A 20639-nucleotide genomic window follows, 5' to 3' on the forward strand; every position below is an offset into this window, starting at 1 on the left:
TGTTGATTAATAATTTAACCATAAAAAATGAAATATTTATTACGGACAATACTTAACATAAAATCAAATAATTTAATTTCATCTTATACCTACCTACATTATTGAATTTTGCATGTTCTAGGAAAAACACCTTGCTCGTTGAAGTCTTTTGTATCAGAGAGAAATCTTAATTTAGTTCTGTTTTAAAGGCTGTATTCAATCAAGTGGTGGGTTATGACTCTTTCTATTGGACAAGAAAAGAAATTTGCCGATGAATGTTTATATGCCTTTAGTCCCCTTTTACGACATCCTCGAGAAAGATATAGAGTAGTCCCATTCTTAAGTACATACGTACTAATAACGTACATAAATATAATCCATTACGACAGGATACAAAGCCGGCCATCTCGAAAAGACTGGAATGTCTCCTTCGGGCGTATGGCTTAATAATCCAAATAATGACAGGTTGCTAGCCCATCACTAAAAAGTAGAATCCCAAGTTTATTAGCCTTTCCCTAACTCGCCTTTTATGATATCAGCGGAAAAGAGATAGAGTTCATTTTTTGAACTATCAAACATTTCCAAAAGAATATTAGGACTCGTATGATATATATCTGAAACGCCCCGTTATATGTGCATATTTTATGATCGGTAATTAAATCTGTTTAAGATTCACCGACAACATTTCGCATGCTCAATAGTCAGTGTGTGACGGTTCATTGTAAGTTTTTGCTTTGCTCCAAATCTCGATCATCAACATAACGGGACTGGAGGAGATTAATGATACTACTATAATATTTGTAAGAGAAGATGTGCTGCTCGTGACAAACACATGAAGAAAATCCATTTTCATGAGACTTTAGCATTACTTACTTTTGACTTGAATGTGGATGACGCGAAGGAAGTATGCAGAGATCGTGGCAAGTGGAAAGAGGTAGTCTCTGCCTACCCCTCCGGGAAAGAGGCGTGATTTTATGTATGTATGTATGCACCCAGACATACATTCAGTCAATCAGTCACTAACTCAGAAACGGAAGATTTTCAGGTTTCGATAATAATCCTGACTGGGTTCCAAGCACATCACAGTCTCCTCTTCAGAGAGGTGAGGAAGTAAGTAGCACCAACACCAGGAGGAGGAAGAACTTATTATTTGCCTCAGTCATAAAAACTTCAAAGATTTACAATCGATGACTTTCCAGCACGTCAGCTGTATAATAAAAACTAGTTAAATTTTTTAAATGATATATTTATAACTGCTTACTACATTGTATTTTATATATATATTAGATATTTACATATTGTTTTGCCATTGACATCCGGAAGTTCAAATCCAATTGCTGCACTAGGCTTTTCAGTCTTTTCAAGATTATTCTGGAATGTATATATGATATATAATTACGATTAGTGATTACGAATAAAATCGGTGACCACTTGTGCCAGTCATTTAAGTATAAAACAGAAAATATGATATACCTATAATGACTTTTTAAGAAGTGACTTACAAAAATGCAATGAAAGTGCTGAAACAGTAAGAGATGAGACGTTTATTTTGCTTATTCTTCAAATTCGTATGGCTGTCACAATCGTAACAGATTTAGAAGCAAACTAAGTAAGTAGGTACCTAAGTTAGTTATGTATGTTTTGTTTGTGTTGTTAGTACCTTAGTTTAAATAGAACAAAATTAATGTATCAAATATATATATTTTTTAGTTATTCTGATATGACGTTATATAGGTATACATGCTTATACAGTACTTAATAAAACAGTTACCGTTGACATGCCAAGTTGATCGCAGTCATCAATACGTGTGTTCCAAGATCGTTGACCTTAAATTTTCGTCTGCCACAACCACAAAACTTTAATAATATTCCAAGCAGTATTTGTTAGCACACCATAAAAACAACTTGCATCCTGAACAGGAAAATATTTAAGAGCATGCCTTAATATTTTATGCCGCTCCGAACCTCCTAAATATTAAAGCAGAGTGACATGACATTAAACCTTCTCATTACCATTCGACAGATTACGTGCAGATAAGGCAAATTGATGAATGTTCAGAAATGTCAGTTAAGATATTCTCAGCTTAGCTTAGGCAGACACTATAAGGTTTGAAATTCTTAATGTTATATTAATATTTGCCCGCATCTCAATCTGCACTCTTCATAACGCGCGAATAAATTAACAAAAAAATTTTAAGAGAAGTTTTTCATACAGCCGCCGTAAATATTTTAAAGGCATATTTTTTATAGGACAATATTTTTTTAATAAGTGCCGCGTTTTCAAGAAAAGATTTCAAGTCGCTACTGGTGCCTGGAATAAATTACGCCTGTCAAAAAAATTATTAAACTTGACGGCTGTTAGGAACCGTACCTAATGAAATAATTGCTTGAGGTCATTTAGTCTCTGTCTGCTCCCGAATTTATGCATTTTACCCTTTGAATATTTTGTTTTTATGCCCGTAAATTAAGAAAACTTAATGCCGATATCTCTAATGCTTCCGGAATTTATGAGCATTTTTCTGTATAGGTAAGTCGTAAAGAAATAGGGAAAAAGCACTGTCATCAGTTGATGAGAACTACTTATATGTTATTTGAACCAACTTCCTCTATTAGAGTCATGGAGTTGAGGCGTAAGTATACACCCACTCCTGAATGGTGGTCATAGGCAAACCTTGAGCTCCACGAAGAAAGTACTTAATGCCAAAGATGGATAAAGATTTAGAAATCTTTGCAATTTCCACCTCGATTTAAAGTTGGTGACGGTTTAATGCGTTGCATGAAATGTTGGTGTACAAGCCTATTAGCAAGCCCCTAAAGTATTATCTACCCCTTTTGATTATACATAACACCACAAATAGTTCTCAGTTATATTTAAACTAGGTTACGCCCGTGACATTGCTTGCGTATTAATTGTAGCCTTAAAATTTGTTAAAACTGAAGTATTAACTAAATAAGTACACCTAAAATTAAGGCTACTAGACTTGCTTGTTATTTTAATCGATTTTTGGTAACACTTACGAGTATATTACCTATATTCTAATATGTTTAAAACATTGAGACAAGACAAAAAAGCCTAATTCTCTTCGGAATGTAATTATTAAAATCTTCAGTGCATTATTTATCAAGCAATAATAAAGCCCTGTAGTTCATTGCTCCCCGATGAACCTTTGTTTAAATCGAGTACTTTTATAAGCGTGTGAACAGACCAAAAATAAACGCCATCAATCGAAGAAGCCTTTTGGGGCGCACTAAACGTTGTCATATTTTATGAAGCTCGAAAAGCGAGTGTCAGGCTGCACAAAAGGAGAAAAAGCTCTGTTATCTTTTAAAGTCAATGTAGAGCGTCAGTGTAAACATATTATAAAGGCGCGGAGGATCGTGGCCGAAACATTTTGCGAAGTGGCTCTTCGCGGGACACACATCCGTGCGGGGCGTCCGTTTGGGATAACCTTTTTAAATCTTTCAAGTTTAATTTTGTGAATGTAGAAAAATATGAAAATGCAATTTCCATCTCTAGTTATTTGGGTGTGCTTTTTGGCGACAACCGGCGGCAGTGTTTTTGATGTCCGTAATGGATTTTCTGCAACTGACGGTGCATTTTATACCGAGGATGCAGTTATACTCAACGGTAAGCAACAGAATTGATAAATTAAATGAATATTACAAAAAATATAATGATCCTACGTTTACATAAAAAATGAAGTGAATACAGTATTTAATTGAAAGCAGTTTCGTGACATCGTTTCCAATTTATCAAACAAAATATTCATCAGGGCCATCATAATTATGATAATCATAAACATATAAGTGCTCATATAGGCACTTCAGTAAAAAATTGTTCTTACAATAGAAATATGTAAATTATTTGCAACTTATTAAATTTATTTTGTTCATATTGTAAACATTCAATAATATCAGTTATAGTTTGTTTACAGTCATTTGTCGAAAAAGTAAAGGCGTTAAGTATTCGTATAGTGCGGTGTCAAACAATGCACGCCTCATGCCGGTATGAGGTTTTGAGGCTAGAGAAAGTTTAAAATTTGCAATCGAGATGTCCGGTCATGGCCTAAACACCATCGGAAATAAACAACGATATCTTTGTCAACATCAAGTAGATTGATCAATAAGAAAAATTGAACCAGTGGTTTAAGGAGATCCATTTCGAAGAAGGGACTAATCACTCGCTGGTCGTCAACCCGGCCGCTAGTCGCTTTGACTCACGTGGGTTCTATTTCGGAAAATATCTATAGGATCGATTCAATGCAAATGCTCGACACCCACAACTCGAAGCCGATCACATCAATCAAAGCATTGTCCACGCCACATTTTGACGCGCTTCTTAGTACATATATTTTTTGCGGGGTCCGTCGAGGACATTAATTAGATCGGAGACTGGAGATTGAACGACACGGCTGACATTTCCTTGCGTTGGATCGCTGAACCCGGAATCCCGACTACGATTTAATTAACAATCAGACTTGTTTATGATCGGAACAAAGAAACAAGCTAGAATAAACCTAGAGTCATTTATCATTCTATACCTACTATCGCACTCGTACAGGTTCATCGAAAACACAGGGATGCCTTCGAAAGTAACACATCACAACGCCATTAAAGAAAATACATTTTATTTGACAAGCTTACTTTGTAGTAAACTTTGGAAGCTTATTAATAATGCAATAAATAATAATGAACATCTTTTCAGGTCGAGAAGCCAATCTGAAAAGATGTTCCAAAAAAACTTAATTTTGTAGTGATTTATGGCATTCTTACATAAATTACTGAATATATGAATAAATTTATTAAGCTCGTGGGAACTAGAAACCTTTAAAGGCCGAACATTACACTTTTTATTTACCAAAGGAATTCCATTTAAGCCACAGAACTGGATATAAATGTGCAACATCGTATGCAAGTTGCATGGCCAAATATCGGTAAACCAATATTTTATCATTCTTTTTTTTTTATTTTTTTTACACGACTAATTAAAACATAGTACAAAATAAGTAATTAAATAATAAATTCTTTGAATAAAAATGTTATAGAAAAATATAGTTATAGAAAGCTCGAGAAGGAAACGGGGCGCGATTGATATTAGATTCATAATTAACATTTTCACTTAAGTTATATGGAGAAGAAAATCTCAACATCTCAAGATAAGTGGCATGCATTAGAATAAAGTTCCTGTAGTGGAGTGGAAATTACTCCAGAAAGACCGCAGAACCACCGAGCATCTTTTGGCCCGAGCGGCTATACGATAACTCGACCTGACACCTATAAAATACCTAATGCTTTTTAATAATTTTTCAACAAAATTGTTTTTGTATTGAAAACGGTTCCCGTTATGCAGGATTCGATTCAAAGTAGCAATGCATGCAAGTTTATATTCTGTTTAGCGGATTGTAATCGTGAAAGTCTTTGCATTCGTTCATATATAGGTGCTTATTTGAAAACCTACCTACCTACTTTACAATAGTAGACGAGAACGTATACATTATTTTAAAATTATTGCATGCATTTTAAGAGTTAAGTTATATATTTTTTTAGACTTATAATCAATTCATATAATATAATAATATTACAAAATCAAATAAAGGTCAACCAATAAAAATGGCTTTCAGTGTAATTATGTTATTATTTATTACTGATTTTATGAACAAACTTACCCGTATGATAATAATTTATTAAGTAAATAGAACATACGGGTCTGTTAGTTGATTTTAGTATATATTTTGACTTTATTACTAAATTTGCTGACTTACAATGCAGAGCTTTGCAAGGTTTCTCAAAAGATGTTACATACATATAATAGATATTTATTATTGCGGAAAGATAAATTCAGTGAAATTATAGCGTAATTTGAGAAGACAATTGCGTAAAAACAGCACTAGAACACGGCTTTGACCTAAACTGCATAAATAACCCCGCATATCCGAAATCGAAGATAATATAAAAATCAACCTGAATAAATAAGAGCAGTGGTCGGACCAGCTTTGGTGGGCGCCAACTGGTTTCGAGGAATCACTTATACCTACATACCTTAATGTTATTACGGTACATACAAAATGAATAAACCGTTAGCAGTTAGACTTTTTATAGGATCATCTTAGATCAGTGTCCGAAATGTGGACATGTTAACCTAATACAAACGTTTACGCCACGCCTCCTATAGCCCAAGAGCATACCACAATTAAATTTTATCGCGATCGCATCAGATCGCATGGATAAATTCCGTCTGTCTAACTGTGTAACTATGCACTGTTCCCATTGAGTTGTCACATGGTTGGTATTTACAAAATATTTTCTTTTTATAATATGACTGAATATAACCTATTTTTACGATTTTTATATATAAGCATGAAACACATTAAATGCATCGTATATTATTATGTTCAAGTGATTTGTTTATTTTTCAGCTCATGTAAGCAGAATCAGACGAGATGCGGCAAATGTCACTAGAGATGGAAAACAGCTGTTCCTTTTGCGACCTAGGCAGGTATGTCAATTATTATTATTATTATTCATAATATCACTTACTTATAAAAATAATTAACTTCAACAGTAAAAATATTTATTGTGAGCACTTTTAATCTAATCAGATTTCTCTATGTCACTTAGACAGATGAAGCATTTGGATTAGATTGCGAGACCACGATCGGGAAAAAGGGGACATGTAAGAGTTTCCACGACTGCTACCCGCTGTTCAAGGTAGCCAATCTGCCGGGCCTTGATGGCTGGGTCATGGGCCACTACGATACTTGCAGCTACATCAGTGGCGATAATATGGAGGTAAGTTATGGGTTAATCGGTAGAGAAAAACCTGACCCCTTTGTTCATACCGTAAACCAAGTTTTTAAAAACCTGATTTTTTTCAGTTTTGATTTCTCAATATGTTTTGGAAACCGTTGGTCGTTTTCTGTAGCAAATCTATTTAAGTAAAATATAAACAAATACATTTTTACCTAACTAGCTTCAAGTTGCAAGTCATGATCAGAAATATATAATTATACCAACGTTTTTATCACATAACTTGCTAAGAACACTGAAAAGTCATCTTAATTGCTTTTTACCCTTCGATATAATTACATACATAAAATCACGCCTCTTTCCCGGAGGGGTATGCAGAGACTACCTCTTTCCACTTACCACGATCTCTGCATACTTCCTTCGCTTCATCCATATTCATAACTCTCTTCATGCAAGCTCGGCGGTTTCATTTCATTAATTGATGTATATTTTTAGGTATTTGGAGTTTGTTGCACCGAACCTGTAGGCACACCGCCTCAACAGGAACCTGACGTGCAACGACTAGGAATTCTTCCACCAGTGATGCCAATGCAACTACCACCAGTCAATTCTATGTCAGTATCTCAAAGTCCGCAGTAACAGACCTCTCCCAAAAACTTGGACGCCCCTCTTCTTTATGGCGAGGACGATAACGAATGTTACCCTTCTGAGTGACACGAATCTATAGATGAACATAACTTGACTTGAAAAGAGACACAACACATTCAGTGCAGGTTGGCTTGCGAAGGTTTCCTTGCACAAAAGGAGTTATTAGTTCATAGAAGCGACGGGACTCGAACCAGTGAACCCTAAAATTATTCATTCGTATAATCAAGTCTATATTTTTTACGGGGTAGACAGAGTCAGCAGTCATGAAAGACGGATAGGATAATCGTAAAATTGAGATTCAAATAGAGCCAGGTTACTAGCCCATCGCCTAAAAAAGCAATTCCAAGTTTATAAGCCTGTCTCTTAGTCGCCTAATGTGTAAGTCGAATGAGATGGAGTGGTTCTATTCTTTTAGAATGGGCACGATATTCAAAGCCGTTATCTAAACTACTCGGCCGCTTATAGGTAGGTATTTGTTGCTAAACAATATTCCTAGGGTCGCGTTAAATTTATAGTTATTACTCGTGCGTCAACATTTATAAACTTCGTTTCAATACAGATAAAATTTGTTGCAGGTTCCCAAATATTTTGTCAGCACTAGCACCCCAATGGCCGCAGTTCCAGAATGTCAACATTAGGCAGATACCAGCGAATTGGCCTCCGACGATACCTCCGCTGCCGACTCACCCACCTGACCATACCGCACCTACTCATCCACCTTCTCTTGGTACTTTACATCTCACAAAGACAAGTTATAATTTTCCAAATCTTTCATACGTCTTTTCGTGACGTCACCGTCAAGCCGTAGTTTGAACGTGGCCTTTCAGTCTTATCAAAAGTGTTTGTCTACCCCGCGAGGTATGTGGACGTGATTATATGTATTTATTTTGTTCCTTCTCGCAAACATTTGCGTTATGGAAACGCTAGTAGTTTAAGTACATATAGCTCTAATTGCAGTCGCTTTCAAGTTACAACAGCCCACGTGCACCATATAAGTATGTAACTTGGTTCTGAATTTTAAATGAATTCTGTAGTTCTGAATCGAATTCCGAATTACCTCATTCCGAGAGGAAGTTTCACTTCTTTAAGTTAGATCCTTGTTTGTTTTTTCATTCAATTGTTTTATAATAAATATATGTTCATGTATTCGTGCCAATGTTTAAGCGCGATGATAAAAAAATAAATAAATAGTTGCAGGAGTAACTACTAGACCACCTACCGCAGGTACCACAACCACCTGGGCAACCAAACCTTCAAGCACCACAAAGCAGGTCAGAATCATAGTCAATTGTTAAGACATTGCTTTTAATGTTTATGTAAGTTCTAAGTACTATTTTACTTTTGTTACAGACCTGGCCTCCGGCTTTCCCGACACAGCCAGCTAAGCCACAACCAGTAAAACCTTCACCGCAACCATCGACTGAATGTGGAATTAAAAATGGTGCTCATCAGGTACTCTTACATTTTAAAATAAAATATATTTAGGTTATTCTAATCCTTCAGTTTTGTGGTAACACTAACATAGAAAGAAACGAATCGACCGACATAATCTAGTCGATCTAAACTTAACTGTTTCCAGTTTCTAGACCAGTCTTGTAAAACAGGTGTCGCTCTTTTGCATCATTAATGAAAAACAGTCTAACATTACTTTCACTACTATCTCATTTGCGAGTTCTACGTAATCTGGTTCATTGCACGAATATTTTGTTAATTTTTAACTAGTTTTCGCCTACAACTTTGTACGCGTGGATTTGATATGTGCATTAGGCCGAACGACGTTTCCTAAGGTGCCTAGATAAAATATTTCTCGTTTCTTTATTAGGTTTCCAAGATGAATTGTACTACCTTTATGTATCCCAAGTATAATAAACTTCACAAAAAATATTGCATCGAAATCCGACCATTAATATATTGTATAAAAAAATACCAACTTTTTGTACTTTTTTATGTATATTGATTGAATGTATTCAGACGTATGATCTACAAGACGAGGAGCGTATTGTGGGTGGTCATAACGCAGACCTGAACGAATGGCCCTGGATCGTGGCTCTTTTCAACAACGGCCGGCAGTTCTGCGGCGGATCTCTCATTGACGATAGACATGTGTTGTCTGCTGCGCATTGCGTCGCCCAGTAAGTCTCTTTGCGTTTTTACACATTTGCTTCGAAACTCAATTCTTATAAATTCTAAATTTGTTTCGAATAAAGGTAATTTTTATTCACTCTCAGCTGGGTACGAACCAACAATTTTGATCGCGGCCGAAGCCAGGTGTAAGCGGTCTGGTACCTACTTACTCCCATGCCTTGAAATTGTTTGATGCACTAATATGCTTTTGTCATTAAGGTGTCCCCTTGATAATATAGTGTTACGCTGCTGGAAATTATACATACGGCCTTAGCTCATGCGGCATATAGTGGCCTTGGGTAAATATGGCTCATCCTGGTTGGATGGAAAAATGTAGGCTCCTGTAGGTCAAATTATTTTTAAAACAGCACTACATTTAATATTGAAAGCTTTTATATCAACGAAATAATTGCAGCATGACCTCATGGGATGTCGCTCGCTTGACTGCCAGACTTGGAGACTATAACATCCATTCTAACGTGGAAACACAGCACATCGAGCGAAAAATCAAGAGGGTGGTGAGGCACAGAGGATTCGATATGCGCACTCTTGTAAGTATAAGAAGACAATAGGTACGCGGGATTCTCCCAATCCTTAAATAATCAAGTGGTAGCATAATGGATTTTTGTGAATAAAGTCTGATAAATCAGAGTTCATTCGGCAATGAATGAGGATTTAAATGCAGATACTGACCAACTTAGAGTTAGTTAATTGTGTCATGTAGTATATACGTAATTGATTTAATTTGCCATTATTCGTCGTTCTGCCACGGCAGTATTGGCACAACATAAAAATGGCTTACCTACATCAATACATAGTAATAAAACAGTAAAAAAATTGTCTGTACATTGAGTATATTTTCAAAAAAATTATAACGATATAAAAATAGTAACCGAGCATGAATCATTGTACGCGCTAATCTCCGAAACTACTGAACGGATTTGAATGAAACTTTTTTGGTGTATAGCTCTTATGCCTGCCTAGCCAACATATAGGGTATAATATCTATATTTTGGAATCTGGTACAGCTGATATCGAACCATAACAACTCAGCTAAACTATAGGAAATATCAAAATGACGCTTAACAAAAATTGTTCAACCTGATTAGCATTTTCTGTTGGCGTATAAAAATCGAAGATCTGGAACGCCTGACGCATAACCATTAAGACCAGCTAAACCATCCGAATTATGGAAAAGACGTCTTGACAAAAGTTGTTTAACCTGATGAGTATTTTCTATTGGCGAAAAAAAAAATGGTAGATCTGGATCATGTGATGTAGAAGTCAAAGGGACCAGATACTCTGTAAAATTTGAGTATATTTAATAATCTTAACCTTCGTATTTTCAATAACACGCAAACGGAATTGCGGGCATTATACCTTATTTAGTCCTTTATTCCAGAATAAATACAGAATTTTACTTTACATTTTTTCAGTATAACGACGTCGCCGTATTAACGTTGGATCAGCCCGTGCCGTTTACGAAGAAGGTGCACCCCATTTGTTTGCCAGGCTCGGGCAAAGCCTATGCTGGCATTGTTGCTACCGTCATTGGCTGGGGCAGTTTACGCGAAAGTGAGTTACAATATAAAAAAAATTTTTGTTAAGCTACGAGGCCACAGACGGACAGACATGTCAAACTTATCCCCGTCGATTTTACGTAGGGAGTAAACGAAATACACAGCTGCAAAAAATATAATAATTTAATTGGCACCCTTATTCCAGGCGGACCTCAACCTTCAATCTTGCAAGAGGTTTCTATACCCATCTGGCAAAATGCTGAGTGCAGGCAGAAGTATGGCGCGGCGGCGCCTGGAGGAATCGTAGAGCACATGCTATGCGCTGGTAAAGCTAGTATGGACTCCTGCAGTGTAAGTTCTTATGTTTGGTCATAATATCTGCATCAGCCTTTATTATACTTGAAACAAGAACACCCGAAGGAACTTTGTTGCCCATCTTTTTTGGCTTACACAACGTTAAACGTCATCGGGAAGACGACGAAAGTATGCATGCGCAATCTTGGGGGTTATCCTTCGACTAATAGATTTCTTACTATGTATGTATCTTTACAGAAAATAAAGTAAAAGACGTTTAGTTTAGAAACTTTAATTTTTATGATTATGGTTGTATTAGTATACGAGTAGTCTTAATTTTTATGATTATTCGCGTCCTGTCACTTTTTCGCTTATATCTATGTTTTAATCATTCGACTAATATTGTGTTAACGAACATTTAACTTTTCAACAGGGAGACAGCGGTGGCCCACTAATGGTCAACGAAGGAGGCCGTTGGACCCAAGTAGGAATCGTGTCTTGGGGTATCGGATGTGGCAAAGGCCAGTACCCTGGAGTATACACAAGAGTCACTGCCTTCTTACCCTGGATTCAAAAAAACTCTAAATAATCATATATATTTTTTATATTCTTCATTTGTTAAGTTAAATTTAATATCAATCATTTTGAGAAAGACAACCAATAAACTTGCCTTTCTTAATTGATTGAAACACGTGGAAGAAATGATTTTTGTTTATTTTTCCAGTAATATGTTCCCATTTAAAATGGAAATGTGCCAATATATAAATAAGATTTCGAAATAAAGATATTCTTAGTTTCAATATAGTTTTTATTTTCATATCCCGTTTTTATAACATTAACACGGATAGTGAATTGAAGAATTATAAGTTCAATATATTAAATTATCATCCATTTACAATTCATAAAACACTAAGATACAAACATTTTTTATAGTCAGTCTTTAATTCTTACACAGAACTTGCTTGATATAGTAAGCGAACAGTAAGTAGGGAAAGTATAACAGAAATAGTTAAGCTTAAAAATTTCCATAAATTAAATTTTGGAAACATAATAGGCATGATGACAATTTTTTTTGTTACACAAAAAACTACCTGAGATATAATAGGTGACGTAACACATTATTTGGACGAGTCCAAAATGCCCCGTGCAAAACGCTACTCAAGTGTGACGTCACACCTGAGTTTCTTGTTCGCGTCATGAACTTTATTTGTTTGGCAGCTACCTTTATTATTGCGTTTATGAATATGATGTCTTAATAAAAGTTATTCCATATTTTTGTTTATTCACTCCTGGCATAGTTATTTTTAAATAATTTTTAATTTTTAAAATGGACTTTCCCATCGTACTTTGAAAGAATATAAAAAAACATTTAGGGCGTCAAAATTAAAACTAAAAATTCGAGAAACGTATTTAATTACGTGTATTCTATCATGTTATTAAATAATTAATATTGTTTTAAGACCTTGTCATCATCCCTATTGTGTGACAAATTAAAGCATAATTCGATATTATTAGATATTAGATAAAACTGAACGGATATACCAGTCACCTTTCCATCCATCATTGGACACTTTAGATTTTACAAAATCCTACTCAATATACGACCGCTTTAAAAAAACGCACCACTTTTCTCAGTCCGCTTGCTATATCGCGTACCAAGACTTTAAAAGGCTAAGATCAAGGCATTACATAATTATAACATAACTATAATATCACACATTGAAATGTCTAGTAATTAACTAAAAATAATTTTATTCTACATACGGTCACGATGAAATCTACATGTCAAAGTTAGACACGTGAAGTTGCTGAAGGATGTTGCGAGCTGGAACAATCAAAGACAACTTTCTTAAAGATATTTCTTCTCTCAAAAAGAATGTAATCACAGAAACAATCCTCCAGTTTTTCATTATCTGTATTTGCTATAGACTACAACGAGAAACTCCTGTTTCTCACCGGAATTTACTTATGCTTCTTACTCCTGCTTTCCACTCATATTTCTTACTCACATTTCTCACTCAAGTTTCTCACCTTGGAAATATCCCGTATCGTGCAAATCATCTGGGGTAGGCACAAACGGTGGTTCCGCATTCAGCTGGTTCTCCCAATCGATGTTGCGGAACAATGGCATGCCTTTTAGTTGTTCGGCGGCCGGCCGATCCTGTGGTTCCATTGTTAGGAGCGCTTCTATTGCACCCACGGCTTCCACTGATAGGGCTTCATCAGCCTCGGGCCATTCTATATCTGTAATAGAAAAGTTACACATTATCTACACATACTCATGTCTATATCCCTTGCAGGGTAGACAGAGCCAACAGTCTTGAAGAAACTGATAGACCATTTAAGTTTTATGATAGAATTGAGATTCAAGTAGTGACAGGTTGCTAGCCCATCGCCTAAAAGAAGTATCACAAGTTTATAAGCTTAGCCCTTAGTCGCCTTTTATGACATCCATGGGAAAGAGTGGTACAGAAAAAGAAATGTCAACTTATTTGTATCTATAAGAAACGAAAAAGTAATATTGTACTTACTTCTAGATAAAATATTTTGGAAAACAGCTTGCGGAGTTTCGTCATTAAATGGCGGCACACCCGTCATAAATTCGTACAGGCATACGCCAAGTGCCCACCAATCTACAGCTGGTCCGTGTCCTTGTCTGTAAAAGAGTTAAATACCTACATCTAAAAAGTGAATTTGTCGCTAGAGGCGTTAATATAGCATGAAGTCTCCAAAATATCAAATACAAAACAGTTGTTTTTCAGGACTTTAGCCAACAGTACTAAATAGTTAGCGCTACTATTTGGATAATAATAACGTGAAGTTCATTATGTATATTTAACATCCATTTGTCTAGTACGCTATCAAATTTGCCGTGACGTCTTTTGAAAACTGTTGGTTCTGTCTACCCCGCAAGGGATATAGACGTGATTAAAAGTCGTAAGCCGTGACGAAAACACTTTGACTAGCAGTCTCGGAAAGCTTTATTCAGTTGCCTACTTCAACAACAACTCCGGCGCCAAGTAATCTGGTGTCCCCAAAATTCTCTGGTCAGATATTTGGTTGCCTCGTCTGACGCTCTTCGGTGTGCGGTAAGGTGTCTGCGCTGTAGCCAGCGGCGTTTTGCACAGGTCTGTAGGTGACCTTTCACCCTAGAATAATAAATGAAGCTATTTTTAGTTATGAGAGCATATTAAATTTATCAACGTTTTTTGTTCGAATATAGGTTTGGGTAGCCTGACGTTAAAAAATAACTTATTTCTATTACCTTACTAGGCCTCCTTGTAGGAAATATTTCTAAACTAGTAGATTTGTGTTTGCTGAACATTATCGATTTCTCCGTTAAAGGCTGTTCATCTTTAGGGAGATTAAAACGGGTGGATTTGTGCCTCTTCTTGGCATCTGATTTGTTGTTGGAGACTGGGGTAGAAAATATTACGCCCGCATTGAAATGATGACTATCATTTTGAGACACCCATCTGCAATATTAAACAAAACACATTATTGTATCTGAAAAAAAAAATATTTACACACAAAATCTTTGCATTAAAGCGAGGCATTTAGCGCCACCTATAAAATGCAACGAATTTAGGGCCACCTACAAGTAGTTGGGATAACAATGTTGTTCACAAGGTACCTCTTTTTCAAAACGCCTTTTATAGGATTCTTGTGTCTATCAGGAGTAGGGTGCAAGGCTAGACGCTTAGGAGTATTCTGACTGAGTTCCAAGCCCATAATCTCTTGTGTTAGCCCACTGTGGTTCTCCTTAGACTCCGCGAGACTAGTGACGCCCGTCGGAGTGTCTCCTTCACAATCCAAAATTCTCTTTCTTTTCTTTGCTCTGAAACTAAAATAGTAAATTGTAAAAATCCCATTTGCTGTAAGGGTGTTTCTATACGCGAATCTTTGAAACTACCTACTTAATTTTTTTCGATGAACCTTCTTTATTGTACAACTTTTAGGCCTGGGAAACATTTAGGGTATCTACATTTTGGTAACTAGAACACGTATGTAGAACTAGATACACATCCATGCGTAAGTAATCGCGGGCAACAGCTTTTACCAATTAAAACTCTCTCTCATCTCTCATCGCTGCGTGTTTCCGGTTGCGCCCTCTACAGAAGTGCTTCGGGGTTCGGGGTCCGCCTTCCGATTATTCTCTCTCCACTTGCTCCGTTTTTGGGCGTCCTCGGATTTCAGTCTATTGGCTCGCATATTATCATTTGTAATGTCCAGTCATGATCTGTTCGGTCTGTATATATATGGGAGTTCCTCACGCGGTCCTTCCGTGATACTCCACATATCCAGCGCAGCATGTTCATTTCCATGACACGCAGGTTTTGCTTGTACCGCTCCAGCAAAGGCCACGTCTGGCAGCCATAAAACAGGACTACAGATACTAAGTATTTAAAATGGTCGGTACGCTCAACCATATTATCGCCTATGTGTACAGGTCACCGGATCTGTATTACAGGCCATGTACTACGTCTTTGCCACATTCAACTGTGTATTAGCCAGCTAGTATGCCAATAATTTTAATATTTATAAGTTGAATAAAATTTCAACATACCTATTATTATAATCAAAATGGACTTTGAAACGATAATGTCGATAATGTCATAATGTTGAGTAACTCTGTGAAATTACCTTGGTATGCGTTTCAATGAATGCCCTCTACAAAGAGGTGAGGTTGAATTATCAGTACTGTGCTGCGAATCTGACAGCACTGCAGATTCTCCCAGTGATGAATCAGTGTTAGTTGACTTGCTTCTAGAGTTGCTGCTATTTTTTGAACTTTCACAAGTGTGATATGAACTGATTGACTCCGAACCTGAATCTTGAGACTGCAAGGAATATGTAACAGTAATTTCTGTTATTACAAAAATTCTTGCTCATCAGATAATTTTTTTTAAAAATCATTGTCTCTAATAATGTTTTAGAAATGAGATAGTAAGTTTTAATGTATAAAAAACAATATTTGTTGTTTAAAATTACATTATTTACGTGAATCACTGTTATTTAAATGATCTATTGTTTGTGTTGACCAATGAGGTTGTTATATGGAATTCAATTAATTATAATACTTACAACAATATCATCAAATGTGATACTGTCAGCACTCATAAATGGATGTATACCAGACATCTGAGAGTGATCCATTATATGTGAATTTCCCAATCCGGGAACACCATCATCATTCACCTTACCTGCAAACATTTTGGAATTTTATTATTATTAGGAATACATAAATGTATTCAATTAATAAAATAATAAAATCTTAAGTCATACTAGTCTCCTTAAGTTCATCAAGGAGGTTCTCACAGGGTTCAACAGAAACAATTGATGTTTGTGTGCTTTCTGCACCACCGGATCCAAAAGATATGTGAGATGTCAATGATAGCAGCTGGCCGGGAGTCCTCAAATTCAAACTTGGTGTACAATTCACAAAGTCTGATATTTCCAAATCTGAAAACATTTTTTAACAAACATTAAACCAAAAACACTAAATGTTACTAAAAAGGTAATCTGAATAAAGGCTTATTTGTTTATTTACATATAAAATGAATTCCCTTTATGCTGTCTGACCCTTTATATATGTTAATTTTCTAAACTACCCTGTATCCCAACATATTTTGTTATGGCTTTGTTCGATAAATGTAAATTAATCAAGAGAAATTATGTTTTACGGGTAAATGTGACCAATGTACAATTTTAATCAAGATATTCACTTCACTAAAAACATAATGAAACATGACATACCTCTTTGAACTCCAACTTTGGACAATCCAAAATCAGTCAACTTTACATGTCCACTCTTTGCTATTAACATATTATCAGGTTTTAGATCTCTGTGGACAATATTGTGCTTATGCAGATAGTCAAGAGCAAGGGCAACTTCTGCTATGTAGAAAACTGCCATGGATTCTTCAAGAAAACCATAAACACCCAATAATGATTTCAAATCACCTCCTACCATGTATTCCATTACCTACAAATAAATAAAATGTACAAAATAAAGACATATTACATTTGCCCAGGGTTCCTCAGGGAAGGTCTGGTCACAATTTCATCAAATTTGGTCTAAGTGTTTTTGTGTTTATAAAGGTATGTATTTATGGACATTTATCATGAATACCTGACTAAATTTGCAATTGCTAACTCAGTAGTTGGATCTTTACATCCTGATCACAACTGGCTGCCAGCCTGAAATCAACTTGACTTTAGAATTTTATTTAAAACTTTTATAAGCTTTTAAATGGTAATCATGTTTATTTATTATTCGAAAACCCTCAAAGGTAGGTAAAGGTATGCGGAAGCTTAAAATAAGTAAATGGTAGGATAACTCAAAACTTGAATGGTTAGAAACTGTTATTTAATATGTACTCATATTATTAACGTAAAAGTATGTTTGTTAGCTTTTCACAGTGGAATCAATAAACCAATCTTCATGAAATTTTGCACACCATAGAGTATAGTGTCATAATGTGGATTATGGGGAACATAAAGTACTTTTCATGTAGGCGAGGAACGAAGAAAAGCTAGTGTAAAATTAGAATATTAGTTAAATACTCACTAAGTAAACAGAGGAGGCAGACTGCAAACAATAAAATAAATGTACACAAAATGGACTTCTTGACAAAGCAAGTGCATTTCTTTCAGTGACAACTTGAGCTACCATGTTTTTATTTATCATGTCAGATTTTTCCATTACTTTTATGGCATACATTTGCTCTTTGTTACTGTTCTTATGAGCCAAAAAGACTTTGCCGAAAGCTCCACGACTAATTGGCTTTATGATAGTAAAATCCTTAATGTCAGGAGCCTGCAACAATATCAATCAAAATATAAACAAAGATCATCAGACCTTAGTGACAATCAGATTTATCAATCAATCTACCAACCTTATTAACGATACTATCATTAATTGCATTAATTTTCTCTAATATCGTATGAGTTTCGGAACTATCTTTATTTTTAAACTCGTTGGAAGCCATCGTAGGGGTAGCAAGGTAATGAGTAGCGTAGCGACTAAATTATTAAAGCGAAATTTGGTGAGGTGGCTTGATGAGTTTTAATGAAATAAAAATTGTCGCAATGATTTCAACATCTGTGTCTTTACTTTATTACGAACGAACGAAAGCAAGTGTATAGTTAACTAAACTATTTATAATATTCACGAATTCAGCATCCACATTTCGATATTCACCCACGATCATAATCATAACACCAACGAATAAAATTTGAAAAAGTATATTTCATGAATTTTTGTTTAAGGAAATTAAAAGACCGTCAGTGACAAATGATAGTGACAATAAACATGTTGACACATGGAGTAGGCTTCGATCAAAGACCATGCAGCTTAATAGATGTGGTATCGGTATCAGTAAGGCTTCCTTTCGTGTAAATATTATTATCACTTCCTGCTTTATAGGATGATTATGGCATTAACATAAACCTCAGAGTTGAACTGTTTCACCAGCAAGTGTAGAATCGATAATATCTTACTACCTTAATTATTCGGTCAGCAATCCAACTTAACTTGAAGAATTTTTTTTGTCTTGAAGTTCATTCTTAATTTTATTAAAATCGGTCCAGCGGTTTAGCTATGAAAGGGTGACACAAAAATTTGAATGTTTCAAAAAAATAAGAGAACTTTAAATATGAGAGTGGACAAAAAATACACTTTATTTGTCTCCAAAATATAAGTACAATGTAGGTAAATTTATAACATTCATTTTGTAACCCTCAAGTAAAACTAGATATTTCTTTTAATCTTCCATTCTGCAGGACTTGACACACTGACTAAAAGCTTGGACAGCTGCTGAACATAACAGAGGTTGGTGAGGATTATCTTCATAACATTTCAATATCTGCGAAATTAGCGAAGAAAACATTGTTATTTTTTGTCCACTAGTAGTGTAAGTAGGTATTTACTTACTTTGAAATATTTAATTACTTTTGTTCGCCAATCAAAACAAGGTTTAATTTTTTGCAATCGATCGGGAATGGTAGATGGGTTGTCAGAGTACATTTGATTATTTTCGACAGTCCTTTCATATTCGGTTTCAATTATTTTATTAATGGATTGATGTTCCTTTTTTAGATTTTCTATTCTGCGAGACCAATAATCAGCATCATTAATTTCCTGAGTGTCAAAAGAGATAGTGTTTGCTTCATTTAGAAATAGATCATCACTCGCATCCTGCAAGAATATTTTACAAAGTTTAGAAAATACATAACATAAAATTAAAAACAAAAATTATCAAACACTCGACGGCTCACATCTTTATAATAATATATTATTTTATAATAAATCTTGTAAATCCATACTACATATACATACCATCACGACTTTTTCCCAGTGGGGTAGGCAGAGACTATGGATTTCCAATTGCTTCGATCCTTACAGACATCTCCCGCTTTCTCCACACTCATTACTCTTTTCACGCATATTCGACGATTACGGGTACTCCTAAAATCACCCTTTTTAAGACATTCGGAATTTGGTCTTTGAAAGTTCGACTTGGCCGGCCCTGTGCCACGTTTAGTCATATCTGCCTTATAAATTCCTCTTGTTAGTCTGTCCTCTCCTCATCCATCCTCTCGATATGTCCAAATATACTCTTTTCAATTTTAGTCACCACATCCTCTTTCACTTTACACATTTCTCTTACATCGATATTTCTTATTCGATCTTTTAAACTAACACCACACATAATTTTTAAAGCTCTCATTTCAACTGCGTTTACTCTTTTTTCATTTTGTTCTGCCATACCCAACTCTCACTCCCTTACAACATGTGTAGGCAGTATTATGAACGGCCAATCGGGCATTTTTTGATACCCTCCTACTTCTCGTAAAGGAATGTAATGCCCCATTTACTTTATTTCCAGCAGTCACTCTTCTTTATAATAACCATACTAATAAAACAAATTGTTATTGTTTGCTCTGCGAAAGACGTTATTAAGTACCTATTTAGTTACCACCTAATGAAATATGATGAGAATGAGACAAATAGGAATTGTAAGATGGATACATAAATTCCTGCTCGGAACCTACTTATGTACCTACTTCGTAATGTTAGTAATTGTATTGTCATTAAAAAGTATTTTTGGGTATACTTGCTTTGGTTAAACTTTGAAGTTCTAAAATATCCTCATTTTCGATAGATTTTGGTACTATAACAGGCGACACAACAAAATTATTATCAAAACTTATTCGTCGTCGAGTATCTTTGCTAGCTGTAGTACCCATTTCATAAAACTGTAAAATTTTATTTACGTTGTTTAACACATTTTGTAGATAAAATATTTCCTGAATATCTAGACC

General features: G+C 35.4%; 3 protein-coding genes across 5 annotated transcripts; 1 reads left to right on the forward strand and 2 right to left on the reverse strand.

Annotated features, from left to right (window-relative positions):
- The first annotated feature begins 3285 nt into the window (after window positions 1–3285).
- LOC106135520 (proclotting enzyme) lies at window positions 3286–12112 on the forward strand. 2 transcript variants are annotated; one of them, XM_060950859.1, is made up of 12 exons: window positions 3286–3607; window positions 6396–6475; window positions 6598–6768; window positions 7222–7340; window positions 7950–8101; window positions 8599–8645; window positions 8725–8826; window positions 9346–9506; window positions 9914–10049; window positions 10935–11073; window positions 11224–11369; window positions 11746–12112. In XM_060950859.1, the coding sequence occupies exons 1-12, from the start codon at window positions 3472–3474 to the stop codon at window positions 11899–11901; spliced, it is 1545 nt and encodes a 514-aa protein (XP_060806842.1). In that variant the 5' UTR covers window positions 3286–3471; the 3' UTR covers window positions 11902–12112. The 2 variants fall into 2 exon arrangements, with proteins under 2 accessions (XP_060806842.1, XP_060806836.1); XM_060950853.1 differs by having other exon boundaries at window positions 3287–3607; window positions 8566–8645.
- On the reverse strand, window positions 12033–18597 carry LOC106135504 (serine/threonine-protein kinase greatwall). Of its 2 annotated transcripts, none has more exons than XM_013335827.2 (12): window positions 18212–18597; window positions 17884–18132; window positions 17070–17298; window positions 16632–16775; window positions 16398–16516; window positions 15957–16153; window positions 14947–15156; window positions 14578–14788; window positions 14310–14461; window positions 13844–13968; window positions 13344–13556; window positions 12033–13137 (listed from the first exon to the last, which is right to left on the reverse strand). In XM_013335827.2, exons 1-12 carry the CDS (start codon window positions 18302–18304, stop codon window positions 13091–13093), a joined length of 1989 nt encoding a protein of 662 aa, XP_013191281.2. In that variant the 5' UTR covers window positions 18305–18597; the 3' UTR covers window positions 12033–13090. The 2 variants fall into 2 exon arrangements, with proteins under 2 accessions (XP_013191281.2, XP_013191280.2); XM_013335826.2 differs by having other exon boundaries at window positions 16599–16775.
- A 481-nt stretch (window positions 18598–19078) lies between these two features.
- Window positions 19079–20610, reverse strand: LOC106135421 (uncharacterized). Its single transcript, XM_060948752.1, has 3 exons — window positions 20436–20610; window positions 19267–19512; window positions 19079–19180 (listed from the first exon to the last, which is right to left on the reverse strand). The coding sequence occupies exons 1-3, from the start codon at window positions 20562–20564 to the stop codon at window positions 19079–19081; spliced, it is 477 nt and encodes a 158-aa protein (XP_060804735.1). The 5' UTR covers window positions 20565–20610.
- Between the last annotated feature and the right edge of the window lie 29 nt (window positions 20611–20639).

Source organism: Amyelois transitella, chromosome 3 (genome assembly GCF_032362555.1).
Source record: "Amyelois transitella isolate CPQ chromosome 3, ilAmyTran1.1, whole genome shotgun sequence".
NCBI classification, from domain to species: domain Eukaryota; kingdom Metazoa; phylum Arthropoda; class Insecta; order Lepidoptera; family Pyralidae; genus Amyelois; species Amyelois transitella.